The sequence below is a fragment of the Bicyclus anynana genome, chromosome 5 (assembly GCF_947172395.1).
Source record: "Bicyclus anynana chromosome 5, ilBicAnyn1.1, whole genome shotgun sequence".
Classification (NCBI taxonomy): domain Eukaryota; kingdom Metazoa; phylum Arthropoda; class Insecta; order Lepidoptera; family Nymphalidae; genus Bicyclus; species Bicyclus anynana.
The window spans coordinates 14328549-14345835 of NC_069087.1; the positions used below are offsets into that span (position 1 = coordinate 14328549).

General features: G+C 34.9%; 1 protein-coding gene across 6 annotated transcripts in view; it reads left to right on the forward strand.

Annotated features, from left to right (window-relative positions):
* The first annotated feature begins 633 nt into the window (after positions 1-633).
* Positions 634-17287, forward strand: part of LOC112052150 (calcium-transporting ATPase sarcoplasmic/endoplasmic reticulum type) — a 40231-nt gene continuing 23577 nt past the window's right edge. For 3 of the 6 annotated variants that reach the window (XM_024091116.2, XM_024091117.2, XM_024091113.2), the window contains exons 1-2: positions 634-794; positions 14079-14223. In XM_024091116.2, coding sequence (XP_023946884.1) covers positions 14106-14223 — 118 coding nt within the window. In that variant the 5' untranslated portion in view covers positions 634-794; positions 14079-14105. Of the gene's footprint in view, positions 795-12881; positions 13040-13490; positions 13713-14078; positions 14224-17287 lie in introns of those variants that run through there. The other 3 variants (XM_024091114.2, XM_052881442.1, XM_052881441.1) reach the window with 3 other exon arrangements.

Genomic DNA, 17287 nt, shown 5'->3' on the forward strand with positions numbered 1-17287 from the left:
TTTCATTATAGAATTATATAGTTTTGTTTACTATTCAATAATAATATATTTAATTGTGCGTTACGTATTTTCTGTATGAAAAAAATTATATATTTAAATTTAATACGAGTCTCTAAAAATTTTCTGTAGGTATGTTTATGTTTAATGTTAAATGAAATGTTGACTAATTAAAGATGTCTTTGAAACACAAGGAAGAATATAAAAGGCATGGCATTATCGCGATTAAATTTTAAGATATATTCAACTTATTGTTTATTTTTTAAAATATTTACCTACAACGTTACAGATTATGAAACAAACGAACCGTACGAACGGTCATTTGGCATGAACATAAAAAGATTTGTGTGCAAAACTTCGTCAACCTTTCTATACCAACGTAAAGTCAACTTTTTTTTGTGTAGTTACTTGTGTGCATTTTGTTTTTATTAATTGTAAATTAAAGGTAACGTCAAGAAATGTCAGTTAAGATGATATTGTTAACGCTTTGCGGTTTTCATGACAAATGCGGTTGTATTATGGGCCTTATTGCTGTGGATTAGGGGGAAGAGAGTGTTTTAGCTAGTGTGTAAAGCGAGGTGATAAGTTTGCAGCGAGGCAGTCGCTGGCACCTCGCCCGCGGCCGGGTACGAGCTTATAAAAGACAGCGGCGTTTGGCTCCCACGCCCGGCGCGCCACAATCATTACGCTCTCCTCATGGGGTGCGCTAAGCTCATCCGACAGTACAACAAAACAAATTAAATTAATTAATTAATGTATTTTCACACGTAATTGGGACCAAGTGATAAGTGATAACGGTAAGTTTAAGTTTGAATCTGTGACAGTGATACGGACTGTGATTCTGTGGAATTTGTGAGCCCAAGTGTTTCAGGAGGTTTCATATAAAAGGATTTATGCGTTACGCGTGAAACGGACTACCGTGCTGTGCACTTGCGATATTGTAACTTGAACAGAAAAGTTCTGAATAACCAGTGACGGAAATGCGGATCGGATATGCCAGTGTTACCAGAAGTGAAAAAGTGTTATACTCTGTGGAATATTAGTATACCAATTACTCGATTAACTAAGTCAAATGAATAATTCTGTAACGATGATTTGTCGTTTGTATGATTAGTTTGGCTATAAAAGAAACTTAAAAAAGTGATTAAATGTTTTTCTATCTCAAAAGAGATATAGAACTTAATTTTACAGTTACTATAAAAAAGATAATACCATTTCATGCGAAGAATAGACTTTATATTTTAAGGAACATTAAATTGTATATAACACTTATTTTTTTCTCGAAATACTGGCTATTCCGTAAAGTAAATAGTACCTAATAATCCTAATAATCCAAACAATAACACAAAATATCTGACTCAAAACTTACATAACGTAATGAAAAATTCTCGTAACTCTAAAAAACAGTCAATAAGTAAGTACGTTAACATACAAATTTCAAAATTATATTGTAGTTTAAGTCAACAAAACGACCTTTAAAGGTGAAACGATGTAGATATATTTAATACACTATATCTCATCCTTCGTATTTCCATCAAAAGTTTATAAAATAGCTAAAATTTTAAAAAACTTCTTCAAATTGTCGTGTTACTTTACAAATAATTAAAAACTACCTTGTGATTTTCGTGATATGTTATAAGCAAGGATATAAAATATGTAAAGATCCTTTTTAGTCTGTTGCCAAGTCCCTTAATTTTAACCGTGTTGATATATATATTTTCATGGGTACCGGCCATGGAAATATCGGGATAAAACCACCCTAATGTGTTATACTAGACAATCCATCTCTATGCCAAGTTTCAGCTACAACTGTTCCGGCGTTAGTACAGTTATAAATGGTGTAACTACCCAGGCATTTATTTATATATAAATATTTGAAGTAATGGAATACTGGGCATATTTTCATAGCCGAGAATATGTCCGTCACCACCTCTAGGCATGACATATCACATATTTATGATGACGCAAATTTGGCAAGCACCTCGCGCCAATTCACTGTCTTTATATATTTCATCAAATTTCATTACAACATTAATTACCTCCCATATCTTTGCTATATTTAGTTCGTTATACAAGCAAAACATAATAGCTATAAGCTGTTATTTATATAAACTCGGTGTTATGTAAAAAGAGCGCTGGACCATGATATATTTATACACAACGTTTGTAAAATAACTAAGACTTCATTGACTGCGTCAGAACGAGGGATTGTTTATTTATTTGAAATGATACAAGGAGAAAGTGATACAAGCTGAAGAGAGTGTACTCAGGAGCTATTCGACGTCATACCAACTTCCCCTTTCTTCCATCGCACCGCAAGACACCGGGTGGGTTTTCATTCCTATGTTGTTGATGTGCTTAGGACTCATACAAAACGCTTTGAGTCTTCTTTTCTCATAAACACTGCTAGGGTTTGGAATACCCTTCCCAAGTCTGTGTTTCCTGATTTTTATAACTCAATATATATATATTATATAAGGCATCTTCTAGGCAAGCGTGTTTCGTCTTAGACTACACTTATCATCAGATGAGATCATGGTCAAACACGATCCAATCTTTCATAAAAAAATTAACATAGCATGTCTCCTTACCACTACAAGCAAAAGACAAACTGTATCCCGGAAAATAAGCACAATATTTATAGTTGAAAACAAGACAATATTTTAATATGAATGCCATGATAGAGAACCGTCTAATCTTGTGGGGGAAAGACATTTATTTGGTGGAACACTAACGACAAAGGATTCAATCCGACAACCAAGAAGGTAGGAAGGTGCACCTGCCCCTAAAGATTCAAAAATTTGGTTAAATCTTTAGTTCACTAACTGTACAACTTCCAACTTATAATTGAAAACTTAAACATTTCATAATAAAGTATTTGAAAAATTTACAAAAACCCCCGAATCCCGAATATCGTGTTTGTAATAACTACAGTTGTTTCTTTTTTGAACCGATCTTATTACAATCGCCGTAGAGGTATACGAGTAGTTACACTCGTAGACTCGCGCTATAATTGTAAAGCTTTTTGCTCTACATTGTCTCTACAATGTATATGTTTCTTACCCGCTATATTAACTTATCCCTACTGGGCAATCCTACTAATAATATTATAAACGCAAGGGGACATAAAATGCAAGCCAGGCTTTAAGAAGTATTCACAAAACCAAACGTAACTAATTATCATAAAATCCCAACTTGGAATTTGAAAGCTAAATTTTGATATATGCAATACGACCGCTAAATAGGGCACCGATGGTTTTCGAATTGTCACCCACAGAAGATGTATCTCTTTACCAACAGCCAACTCAATATTTGTCACTTTTAATCAATGTAAAAAAGGTTCAGTAAATATCTCAGTAATTTGTTCTATTAAACTTTATAATGCGTTTATCGAATGAGTTGACATATATAAATATAAATATACTTAAACAATACACATCACTATCTAGCCCCAAAGTAAGCATACAGAGTAGCTTGTGTTATGTGTGCTAAGATAGTTGACATTATAATATTAATATACAATTATATACTACATATAAATACTTATATATTGTATAAATACACACAGACACTGGAAAACACTCATGCTCGTCACACAAATATTTTCTAGTTGTGGGAATCGAACCCACGGCCGTGGATGCAGAAAGCAGGGTCACTACCCACTGCGCCACGCGGCCGTCATCTATAAAAACCAATAGAAGCATAAAGTTTATGCTAATCTTACCTTAACGAGAATAAATTAACCTCCAAAGAAACCTTAAACTAAATATTAAAAACCTTCCAAAATATATATGCTCAACCATGCAGTTTCACTCACTTGTATATTGCCTAATATTGTATATCCTTCCTTAATAACGAACCAACCAACACTGAATTGTTGTAAACAAAATCTTTCATTCCCATACATTTTTCTACTTTTCGAAGCGTTTGCGATCGTAGAAAGAGATTCGACGTGCTCCTTGGCTACACGGGCTGTACTACTGACAAAGTCTACATTAACACAAGCGAAGCCGCGATCAAAAGCAAGTCTCGAATAAAATTTTGTTACTACGATAATCATACTTTCAGCTTACATTAATATAAATTGGCACTTTCAATTTATCCTCAGTCTGGTTATCGTCATCTAATAGATATTAAAGTGCCTCTAATTTAAGTACGCTACGTACACATCTATTTTACAGTTAAATAATCAATGTTATCATGAAATTAATTGGTAGGTAAGTACGTGTCTATATGAATACATGCCCACTGTATATCTAAAAAGATAATTTAGATTTTAGACCATACGGCATCAAACCTCAGGGGTCGACGACTTTATTATGCACGGGGTCCAGTGACTGAAAAATACGTGGTCCATTTAAGCAAACGGAAGTTCACGTTAACTAGACGAATAGTTACTTGATTAAAACTAACTAAACTAATGTATAATATTTACACTGCGTTTTCCCTTGGTTTTTCTCAGACCCCCAGTCGTGGATATTTAATTTTTTCGAGTACTTAGGTATATTTTTTTATACTTATGAACTTGCATCAAATATATTTATTTTATTCTTGAATACGTATTGAATATTATGTGTATGTACCAACTAAGCGAACTATTACTAAGCCATACAATTTAAAAGGACTTCTTTAATCCCATTTTCTAATTTTCAACGCATTGAAAATAATGCAAACTATACCAAATAGATGGTATCTCTGCGTTGACATTACGTGTAAAAATAAAATCGATTACAATTTAAAAACTATTAAGATAATTTACGATGCTCGCGATTAAAGCTTCCTATTCCGATAAAATTATACGCTTCATACCACGAAAGTGCGAGCAAGATATTACTTTTTACGAGCGGCTGTTAAAATATTCGATACACAAACCAGGAAATTAGATGTATTAAGAACAAAGTAACTAATGCTCTGCATGCTTCAATAGACATTGTAAACTATGGAGATATATTAAGTGCTTGAGCTAGAGCATTATTACATTTGCGTATGGTTTTTTTTTTTTTTTTTTTTTTTTTATTCTTTACAAGTTAGCCCTTAACTACAATCTCACCTGATGGTAAGTGATGATGCAGTCTGAGATGGAAGCGGGCTAACTTGTTAGGAGGAGGATGAAAATCCACACCCCTTTCGGTTTCTACACAGCATCGTACCGGAACGCTAAATCGCTTGGCGGTACGTCTTTGCCGGTAGGGTGGTAACTAGCCACGGCCGAAGCCTCCCACCAGCCAGACCTGGACAAATTAAGAAAATCTCAATCTGTCCAGCCGGGAATCGAACCCAGGACCTCCGTCTTGTAAATCCACCGCGCACACCACTGCGCCACGGAGGCCGTCAAAACATTATTTAAACATTATTTTTAACAGTTTAGCTGTATCGCAAAAATTACAAGAAGACACTCTTCTTGTAATTTTTGCTTAGTGGGAGTTTGCCAAATGCAATCGACGACGGCACCGTTGCGTAAATCGAATATATGCTAACTTTACGGTTTACGTTATCAGCCCGAGTACGAGTCTTATTTAGCTTTTCACGTTACGTAGAGTTTGCTCGTTTGTAAAGGAAGTATAGGAATACGCACACAAAGACCGATAAAAAAATGGACGACTAACTATTATGTTGTCTCCCGATGCCACTAGATGGCGCTGTTTCAATTCCTTAGAATTTCGCGTTTACGCTTACGCGACCGTAACAGTATGAATACTGCCACTAGGCACTCTGTTCGAATTATTGAATTTTACAAACAGTTTCGCTTTTTCAAAATGATCCTACGGTGATGACACACCATCATGTTTTTATATAGATTTGATGTTTAGTTTAATTTAAGCTGTATTAGTGGTTGTGCATAATGAAATACGAAAATGACTAAAACTTTTATTATTTTTTCGCAATGTGCTTATTCCGAAATTATGGAAAAGTTTGGAGGAGGCCTTTGTGATAAAGGACAATCGGACAAATTCTGAATAAAGGCTCTATTATTATTATAGAAAAAAGAAAGAAAGAAAGATAGAAAAATTTTGAAATTATGCGTTTTTTTTTTCAAATTCCGTGTTGAGATCATGACGTATTCAACGGTTTTTTACAAGCTTACAATTTCCAACAAGATTGACGCCCTAATCTTATGACACCACAAGGACAAACTGAACGTATGTTTATTCCATTCGGTTCACAACTGTGTAATAAAATAGTAAATAAAAAATGTTGCTGTGCATAGATAGGATATGGTAACAACAAACTATTTTTATCCCGTGATAACTTGTGTTAAATGTTTAGCAATATTTTGTAAAAGAGCATAGTATGCTAGAAAACGGGTACCAATATTTACAGCACTTCATGAGCACGGCCTCAATGCTGAGCTGTAAACCCATTCTGTTTGGTTGTTATCAAACACAGCAATACATTATATAACATAGGATATACTGTTTGTGACACTCAAGTGAATAAATGCCTTTTCTTTCCTTGAAATTTCTGCCAGCAGAAATAGTGTATTTCCTTTTGAAGGCTACATTTACCGGTAAAATTATAGTAACACATTGTAGAATAAATACCTAGCAGTTGGTATCTAAGAAGGGTAGCAGGGCTATTAGAATAGCCGCATAAAACGATGTACAATTCTCAGAAGTCTAGACATGTTAACCCTTGTTTAGAACATAGGCCATCTAATTATACACGGGCACGTAGAACGCGTCCTATAAATCCCTTGGGCCGCCAAAAGACAAGTCGGACCTGCCAAAGCAGATGGTTACGACACACTAAAGTACTACGAGTATAATTCTATTTCGATTATTGCCTTCGCCTGTTTATTTCTAGATGACGAATAGCCTTACGTACGCGCTCCGATAGCTGTAACATCGTGTACGTTTTGGCGTACATTGGCTCGTTACATTATCTAGGAATTTTAAAAGCTTGTTTTATAAGTAGATTTTCTGTATCTACCCGACTTCTGTTACATACAAACGGCACTCAATAGTTCACCGTGGTTCATGTAGCTGGATTTATTTGCTTACATATTAAATATTTTGTTACTTGCTGTTAGAGTTCAAACGATTGAAAGACCGCATTATATCATATTAACACGCGATATAACAAAAGCTTACAAAAATGCATTTTATGCTAAAATACAATTCAAAACAAGCCAATTGATGAATTTTCTGGAGATACACAATAAAAATTCTTGTCATCATTCCACGTGGGCATGATTTGTTTAGTTATTAAATTCTATTTTAGCTTTCTATTGTATTCTTTCTCAATTAAAAAAAACAGTGATTCCAATTACGTAAAAAAGCATGTCCTAAAACTACCAAAAAATCTACGCACGAATTCTAGGTAAAATATTACCATTTACTACACGTATTATAATTATTCCAAAATATCTACTATAAAATTTTTGCTAACTATAACATAAAAAATCATTGTTCAAAACAGTTTTTTACAAAATTGTTTTACAGTTATTATAGTGCATTTTTCGTCGAAATTACCCAGAAAACTGTGCGATATAAATTAACTTCCAACTGATCAAAAAGACATTACGATAATTCTTGACTCGAATAATCGTAAAAATCTCGCACGCAGTCACAATTTATCGTCTACAGGTTGTATCATTTCAAGTCTATTTGATGGTTTTTTGAAATTTACGAAATGATACACGTACAATTACAAAAATATATAAGCGGCAGTTATCTGTTCGCAGAGCGTATGTATTTTATTTTATACCTACATACATTTTTATTCCAGACACCAAAATAGATGTTAACATTGGCATTCAGCTGTTTCTCGGTGATTTTCTATTTTCACTCTACAAATAAATCCCAACTTCTTAAAACACAAGGCTGACAACTTCGCAGCGATAAGCGTTCAAGATCATCTCGTTTCACTGATAGTTTTTCTTCTATTGGTATTAGTGATGACGGTGACTTCGCCCGCGAGGAACCCGTCTGTAGAAATTCCACTGTGGGTATTATTTTGCTAAAGATAACAAACAGGGCAGTATTTTCAAGGTAGCTTCTTGACTTTTTCAGATAGGTACTTCTAACAATTATTTATTGTCATATTTCATCTAAATATGTAAAACTCAAAGGTGACTGACTGACATAGTGGTCTATCAACGCTCAGCCCAAACCACTGGACGGATCGGGCTGAAATTTGGCATGCAGGTAGATGTTATGACGTAGGTATAACAACTTGGGGGTAGAAATGATTTTGGTCAATTCTACCCCCAAGGGAATAATATAGGGGATGAAAGTTTGTACGAAACTTTGTTAATTTAAAACCGATTTGGCTGAAATTTGGAATGGAAATAGATTTTACTCTGGATTAACACACAGGCTACTTTTATCCCGAAAAAATCCATGGTCACATAAAGCTCTACTATGCTAAAGCTGAACTCTATGTGGAATGTTTAACAAACAAATTAAAAATGAGGGTAGAAAACGCATGCCATTTCATACTCCTCCGATAATTACCTTGGTGCTAAGTAAAAAAAAACGGCCAAGGTAACCTACGCGCACTGTAGGGTTCCTTAGATTAAATTAGAACTTTAAACCTTTATTTAACAAAAATATCGATAACGACACACCCACACAATGGGATAGACAATAAGAAATTTGCATAATTATTGGGAAGCAACCCCAAAAAAACATATTTTCTCATTTATTTTACGACTGTTCATATTTTTAATGTACAAACTCATGCTCATTTACAGCTTTCTAGTAATAATAGTCTCTGCGCTAAACCGCGGACGGTCAGACAGACATGTCGAAACTTTAAGGGTTCCTCGTGGTATACGGAACACGCCGAACGAAGTCCAATCGTCTAGGTATTGATTCTAACGTGAAATTCAGCGCGCAACGGCAACGCACCTCGCACGCTACGCATTTATTCACCTTCTGAAAATGCGTATGGCGCCGGCAGAAAGCTTCGACGCGCCATAAAATTGACTGACCTTCGAGTATCTGATATCGGACGTCTGAGATCGAAGAGCTTATGAATACTGTCGATTGTTTTTTTTTTCTCATAGGAAGTACTATTGGCATTATTATCTATCAGTAAAAATATGAGATGCCTATGCATTTGAAATAGTTGTTCCTATCCTTTGCGGTAGGTACTTAAGACGGTACCTATACAAATTTAAAAACATGTACGCATCGTATAAATTAAAATTGCCTACTTTCAATGAAAGATAACATTAATGAAATGCAATTAGAAAGAAAATTAGAAAAAAAAGAGAAAATTCAGAGACAACCAATAATTTTAGTAAACGTTTTTTCGTCGCGAGCCTCTACAAATTTTATTCCAAATCTGCGGCTTGGTCGTTACTGCTGCAAATAAAAGTCCTTAGGATCTGACAGTTTTACCACATTTTACTATAAGATATCCAAAAGTGATACCTACCATCTAAAATCTAGAATCAGAGCAATCCTTGAAATTTAACGGTTTCACTTCCGATAGATTATAATTTATAATATACCGAAAAATAACATGTTAAATTGTAATCAGTATTTTCAGTTCACAATATGACGGTAGATTATATATTATATAATATCACGAGTGAGATTATAAACTAACGTATTTTACAATCTGACGGTGACATACATATATCACAGAATACATATACAATATTTAACATTCTGTACTTCTACAAGACTTGTTCGTTTATATAATTTTTAAACACTAAGTATCTTACTGTGACATAAAACAACTGGCGTAGAATTATGTATTAATTAATTATTTAACTCATAATTATGTTTGTTCCGCCGGTATGATGGTTGTTTCGTCGCGATGTGATTTATTTCGAGACATAGATCATTGTCAAAGGCCAGACAGTCTTGCCAGCCGCACAAATGTCGATCTTTCGGCTCCCTTCCAATGTAACTACTGCATCACTACTACTACTACACATACCTACTTATGGCGCTCATGTACAAAATAATTAATAATTACTATTTACCAGTACATAGGTACATAACAACCGAAGCCTACAACAATGGTTGCAAAGCTTAAACGGGGGTGCGCGCGCGAAGTTTCAAGCTAGTACAACTAGCTACTACTAGTAATCTAGAGCAGCTAGAAGGGCGTCGATGACTGGCCCAGGGGGGTAGCTACCGCCGTATCAGCCGTATCAATGATACGTGGCCCCCGAACTACGAGGGCCCCTTAAGTGTGAAAGTAAAAATTAGTAAAATTTTAACCACAAACTCATATAATTTGGTGCTTCCTGGAGAAAAAAACAAGATTTTTTCAAGATTTTCGTGATTCGCCGCTCGTCTATTGGGCCCCCCACTAACTTTGACACAGGACCCAAATATCCAGTGGCGTAGCTTGCTTTTCCAAGGCAAGCTACGCCACTGTACTAGCCTGTCAACATTTAGGTAATCTTAACAAGAATTGGTGTCAATCTCAGCTTTTACCTGAATGAGGATTCATGATACAAACTACCCTGTTTTTCAAAGCTTGTGCGTTTTGGTCGCTCGCCTTTCAGACTACAGGGGCTAAAAGTTGATTAAAAAATTAACGCTGGTTGATGCACCAGGGCCCTTAACGCTGCCGTGCAATGAGATTACACTGAACCTTCAGATACAGTGTTTTAAGATAACACCGGCAAAGACGTACAGCCTAGCGAATACGATACGATGTCCTGTAGTAACCGAAAGGGGCGTGTCGTAGAGTGCCTTGGAGAGGTCCTGTATCAAAATTAGTTGGGGTCCCACAGAACATAAGGCACTTAATATATCGACGTGCGTCAAATCCCAAAAAATATCTTTGGTATTTAAATTAAATTTACCTACCCCTAACTTTTTCATCACACAAAGTAAAATTGGTATTAAAATATTTCTCGTAACATACTACACAAAATAAAATACAAGTAAAACTATAATTACTAATTCACAAGCATTCACTGTGAAGACAGTCAGTATAAATTTTACGCATCAAAATAATTTGAAAGTACAAAATGTCCTCATAATTTTAATTGATGTACCTAATCTTTACTGTGCGATCTGTCTTCTTGGTTGGGGAAAAAGTTTTTTGGCATTTCATATAAAAATTCAAAAGGTTTTTTTATTATATTTACATTTCACTAAAGTTTGTAGGTGCCATAATGTTGGATAACTTTTTGCCATCTTGTACGAGTAGGTAGGGAGGTGATGATATTGCTATAAAAATTTTGGGACTTCTGATAAAAAAATTGCGACCAGTGGTTTTGGCAGTCCTCTCGTGATATTAACTTGACACTGCCTTAGGAATTCTGCAGAGACCGAAACAGGTGAAAATCTGAAGGTGCAAGCTCAGGACTATACGGCGGATGCATAAACACCTCCCAGCCAAAGTCTTGTAATTTTTGCTGAGTGGCTAAAGATGTGTGAGGCCTAGCGTTATCCTGGTGAAAAACCATACTCCCTTTGTTGATTAATTCCGATCGTTTTCTATCAATTTTTTGCTTTAATCTCATCGGTTGGCCACAGTACATTTCAGAATCTATGGTTCTGCCTGGCGGTAACAGCTCATAATGAATAATGCCCTTCCAATCCCACCATTCACACAGCATCACCTTGTTAACCCGGGTTTCGCCACAGTCTGTGTAGCCTGACCGGCCTTTGACCATGATCAAATTCAAATTCAAATTCAAAATTCATTTATTTCAATTAGGCTTAGTTTACAAACACTTTTAAAAGATCTTTTCCCTTTTCTTTGGTCAATTCTCAGTTCTCCAGCTACATCGTAACTACTAATATCCGATCTTGCTCCACTTTTTCAAAAATGGCATCATTTTTGTACGTAACAGGGCGACCAGAGCGACGTGCATCTTTGATACCATAACTTCCCCGTCTTTGTTGAAATTCCAGGTCGGCTGAATGTATCTGGATGAAATTCACTACTTTGATATAAAACGGTATTCCCAAGGGATCTACGCAATTATTACCACGGGGTATTCGTTGTATTTAAGCAGTATTAATTGATGAAAATGGGTTTTGATTTTAGCATGTGAGCATGCTTTCATAGCAAATGCATGATTCATAGCAAACAAACCACACAATATCTACATATTTGACACTTTTGAGGTCGTTGCATCCGCATAGTACAAGTTTATGACGTCATGACATAACTAACATGGCGTACAAGATGTGCAAAACAAAATTGTTAATTTCTATGTGATTTCCATGTTCAAAAAACTGTGATAACGGTTATCCGATAATACGTAATAAGTGTAGGCATGTCGTAAAATTTAAGGAGATTAATTTGTCAGTTCCTTTAAATAATAAATAATAAGTAGTTAAACCTATTGTCCAAACAGAATATAGATGGAAATAGAAGGATAAAGAGCATGAAGTAATTTTTAATAGCAATATCGGATTCTGTCAGTTAAGTACATTCAAAATAACTGAATCCTTCTTGAAGTTTACCCAAGTTTTATATATTACAATACATACGAGCACCTACCTGACTATGACAAGCTACTACCTAATTTCTAAATAATAGCTACATTGTTAACCTTTGATCTAAACGCGTATAAAAACAATCGGTGAAGAAAATAATGCATAAAATTTAATACGCCCGAATCAAGGTAAGGGTCACGCAGACCCTGGCCCTGAGCCCAGTTCTGTGGCGCGCACGCTCTCTCAATGAACGGCTTCAGAAAAGCTGATTACATCTTACATTATTATTTAGCAAATTGTCATATAAAAAGGAAGATTTATGTACAACCACTAAATTGCTTTTTATCTCTTTGAAATTCAATGTTAAGGCAAAAACTGCACATTATAATGCCGGGAGCTCGACCCGGGCGGCCGCCGCTATAAAAAGACCAACGGCGGACGGCCGACGACGGCAACCGCGCGACATGCAACCCTGGAAAGCGACTCGACTGTGCCGCCTAGTACTGTTGCCAAAATAATTAAAGAAATCTCCGTTGATGTCCCTCCGCCGCGCCCGCGCCGCTCTAAAATCGTCGCTCTTTGCCCGGGAGTCGCTTCTCGGGGCGCGGCGGGAAAACATCTCCCGCGTCACTTTTATTTCTTCTTTCCTTCCTGACGCTGTCGAATAAAATATTTCAGTAAGTTCCTACTCCCTCTAAAATAAATAAACCGCGAGTGTGCCAATATTCAATGTGAAATTAAGTGTCAAAACCGCTGCAAAGGAGACTGTGAAAAATAATATTGTGAAAAAGTGTTACATAACGCAAAGAAAATTTTGAAGCTGATCCACAAATTTAAAAATACCGCACTTTCTAGGCGCCTAGGAAATAAAAATAGCACTACGTCACGTGGTTATCGTTCGACCTATAGTAAAGCACCACATTTATTTCATACTATAAATTATATTTGTTGTATTTGGGTATTATAGAATTTACTCTCAAAACCATATTCGCAATATATGAATATTTATGGATTCATGAAATTTATTTGTGTAAAAAATAACGAAAACGTAATAAAAAGCTCGTCGTTTGATAACATTGGTTGCACACCTGCGTAACAGATGGCGTCAGCGTCAACTTCATTTTACGTCAGTCTTGGAAAAAATGACGGCTGGATTAGATACGTGTTGGTGTAGTTTATGATATTTACGAGAAAAATATTAACTTAGTACAAAATTTAGTTAATTAGAAAATTCAAACAATTTATTATAAGTGAAGTATTAATTAAGAGACAGTTTGCTCATGTAATAGACTAATAGTAAACTTCACGGTGAGTGTGCAGTGATCTGATTAAACTGTGCTTACAATATAGGTAAAGGAGGAAACTACTACTTAACGTCCTTCCGAATTGCGTGCCCTATTTCTTTATACAATCAGCTACCATGAAGTTCAAGTTACAATATTGCAGAAGATACTTCTTAATCCAAAATGAAAGTGATTAAAGTGGCCCTCTTGTAAAACAACAAAAATGACAGTTGAAAAATGAATAGTTTCTAGGTTATACTGCTTTTATGCGTAATAAAGTTAGATTAATTTAAAGTAGAAACCAAAAATGACTATTCCTGTTATTTCCGACAAAAGGCAATATCGATCTGCGTGTAACTATTATAGTTATAACATAACCTGTGATTGATGATGACTTGTCATTTTATAACCTATATCCTTTCTTGTATTTTAGAACTGACGGCAACGTAGAAATTTCACCATGGAGGACGCTCACTCGAAATCCGTGGATGAAGTCTTAGGATATTTTGGCACAGACCCAGACAAAGGCCTTAGTGGAGACCAAGTCAAAAGAAATCAAGACAAATATGGGCCAAATGGTAAGTCAATTTATTTACTAGATCTAATCTTTATTGGTAAACCAGTCAGAGCAAGCAACTACTCTCGAGAATGCCTTTTTATAGCTGTTACTTCAGTACTGATGAAATGCATACATTTTCTCTATTAAAACAAAAAATTATGGTTAGTGAAAAAAACAATAGTTAAGATTTTAGTTATGACTTTATTATTGAGGTACCTACTGTAATTAAGTTTTTGCATCTGAATTTTTTCTAGGTTTCTGTATACTAAAGTTAGGTAAAGTGGTAATTAAATTATTATTTACATCTATAGTGTAATGAAAACACAGTTCAGTGACTTCATGTTGTAAAAACATTTAAATGTATAGTTAGTCTAGATGAATAAGAAACTCAGTAACTTAAAAATAATAACATGTAATTGGCAGATAACAACCAATTAAAGATAATTTTAATATTTTCAAACATTATCAACTAATTCTGAGATTTATCTAATTTGATAAATAAAATTAGCTGTAAGTAACAGTCACAAAAATTTGTACCTTCGGTTAAAACAATCATTGAGTAAGTAAGTCCAGTATTGAACTACAAGCCTCCAATAGCCAAACATCTCATTTGAAGATGCTGAAATTTTGACGACTTATGCTTCAACCTTTTGACAGACAGTTCGTTTCATGTAGGATGATGAGGGTGACAGTTCATTTCACTCTTGAAATTTGCCATGTTTCACGAAGCTTGCACCAAGCTAAGGGTTTGGTGACGGGATACATAATTTTTTTGTAATATCCCATGGTAAATATTACATAATTATGTTTTACACTTGAACAATTGTGAAATTATCACTTGAATCCCTTGATATCTGCTACCTTCCAAAACGACCACTGTCCAAACTATAATTGTCTACTGAACCTACAAGGTACATAAAAAGAGGTGTAAATAAATAAAAACTAAATGAATAAAAACAAAAGATTTTGTTTTTGTGCCAAAAATATTCAAAGATGTAAATTTTTTTTCATATTAGCCTGACATTTTTTCATATTCATTTAAGAGCATTAAGTAGTTATTATTGTATTAGAGTGTTTAGTTAAAAAAGTATTTTGAGAAAATATCTGGTGTCTTTAAGGCCTTGCTTCATAGCTTCATCACACTGCCATTAGTTGCATCATCACTAAACATCAGGTGAAATTGCAGTGCAGTCAAGTATTAACATTACAAAGAATAAAAAAAGCATCTCAAGCCATTGTCATGGTTAAGCAATGTTGGTCAAGCCGATAAGAGATGACCTCATTGTGGTTCTACAATTTATCTTATACATATTTCTTTAGCCTAGCATTGTTGTCTTTAAACTTAAAGCTTAGTTGACACTGAAATTACATGCACTGTAAGCTTAACACACTTATCATTGTGAAGTCTAGATCTGTAGGCTTTAGATTTTTTTTATTCTTAACAAGTTATCCCTTAACTACAATCTCACCTGATGGTAAGTGATGAGTAAGATGAAAATCACCTCTTTTGGTTTCTACACAACGTCATACCGGAATACTAAATTGCTTGGTGGTACGTCTTCGCTGGTAGGGTGGTAACTAGCCTTAGCCAAGGTCTCCCACCAGGCAGACCTGGACAGATTAAGATAAACTAATTGGCCCTGCCGAGGTTGAACTCAGGACCTCCATCTTGTAAATCCACCTCGCATACCACTGTACCACAGATACCATTAAAAAGATATGCTAAAAGATATATCTCAAAATGACAAAAAGACATACGAGTATGTCTACCAATAGCAATAGAGTATCTCTCTTTCATTGTAGTAGGATGAAAGAGCTCTGACAAGTACACTGCTATTGGTCTACATTATATCCTATTCTCTTTACTGATAATACTGCCTACTGGAATTGGTATGACTGGACAAATTTTAATGGAACTTTCACTGGACTAGAGGAGGTTATTGATCAAAATACAGACAACAAACAGGCTTTTGGGCCATGGCTCCTGCAGAATTTGCAAAAAACTTAATTTCATACAGACAAAGTTACAAGTGTCCAATCATAATAAATAAAAAAGAGTATGGATAAGTTATATTTATTAATATAAATTTATAAGTATAAATTCAAAGTTATATTTATTCAAATGACTACTAGCCCTATTTGCAATGTAATACAATAAATAATTATGTTGGAATAATATAAATCATAGCATTATTACCTATTATATTATATTATAGAAATATTTAACAATAGCATAAAATTATCAGCTCAGCCTTTATAAAATTTACCATGACATAGAAACTGCAGATCTATGTATGAGTATGTACTTTGATATAAATTTATAACATACTAGCAGATGTCCCACGTTTTCACCCACATAGTTTCTATTCTCATAGAAATGCGGGGATAAAATATAGCCCATGTTACTTGCTGATAATGTAGCTTTCCATTGGTGAAAGATAAATGTGTTAAAAAGACAGACAGTCACTCAGAACCATAAGAGGACTAGAATAAAATAGACATTAACGCGAGATAATAATAACTAAAATTTTATAAATTCCATTCAGTATTACTTATGATGAATAATGTAATAGATAATAGGGGGATATAGTCAAATAGCGTAGTAATAAATTCCATGTAGCAAATATACTGCCTTGTTGGTGGTAGCCTTATGACGTTCATAATACGTACTGTTTATCGTGAATCGCGGCAAACTTTCAAGAGTGAAACGAACTGTCACCGCACCCATGCTATCTGAAAAACACTTTAGGCTTCCTACCACGAGTTCTTGGTTTTTAATTTCTACGATCATCTAACATAATTACTTCAACGGAATTACGTAAATACTAGTTTTTCGTTATAATAACGTTACTATCGGCTACTAACACGATTATACTAATGTAAGTTTACGTAAAATTAGATTTGTAGTTAGATAATTGGAAAAACGATGCAGTAACTGATTGTTTGAATGGTACACCGGGTTACATAACCCTGCTGGTCATTATCATTGACATCTGATAGTAGTTAAATTTTCACCTATCTGCCAACCAGCAATGGAGGAGTGTGGTTGGATCTAAGCTTTAAGCCTCCTCCTTTATAAGGAG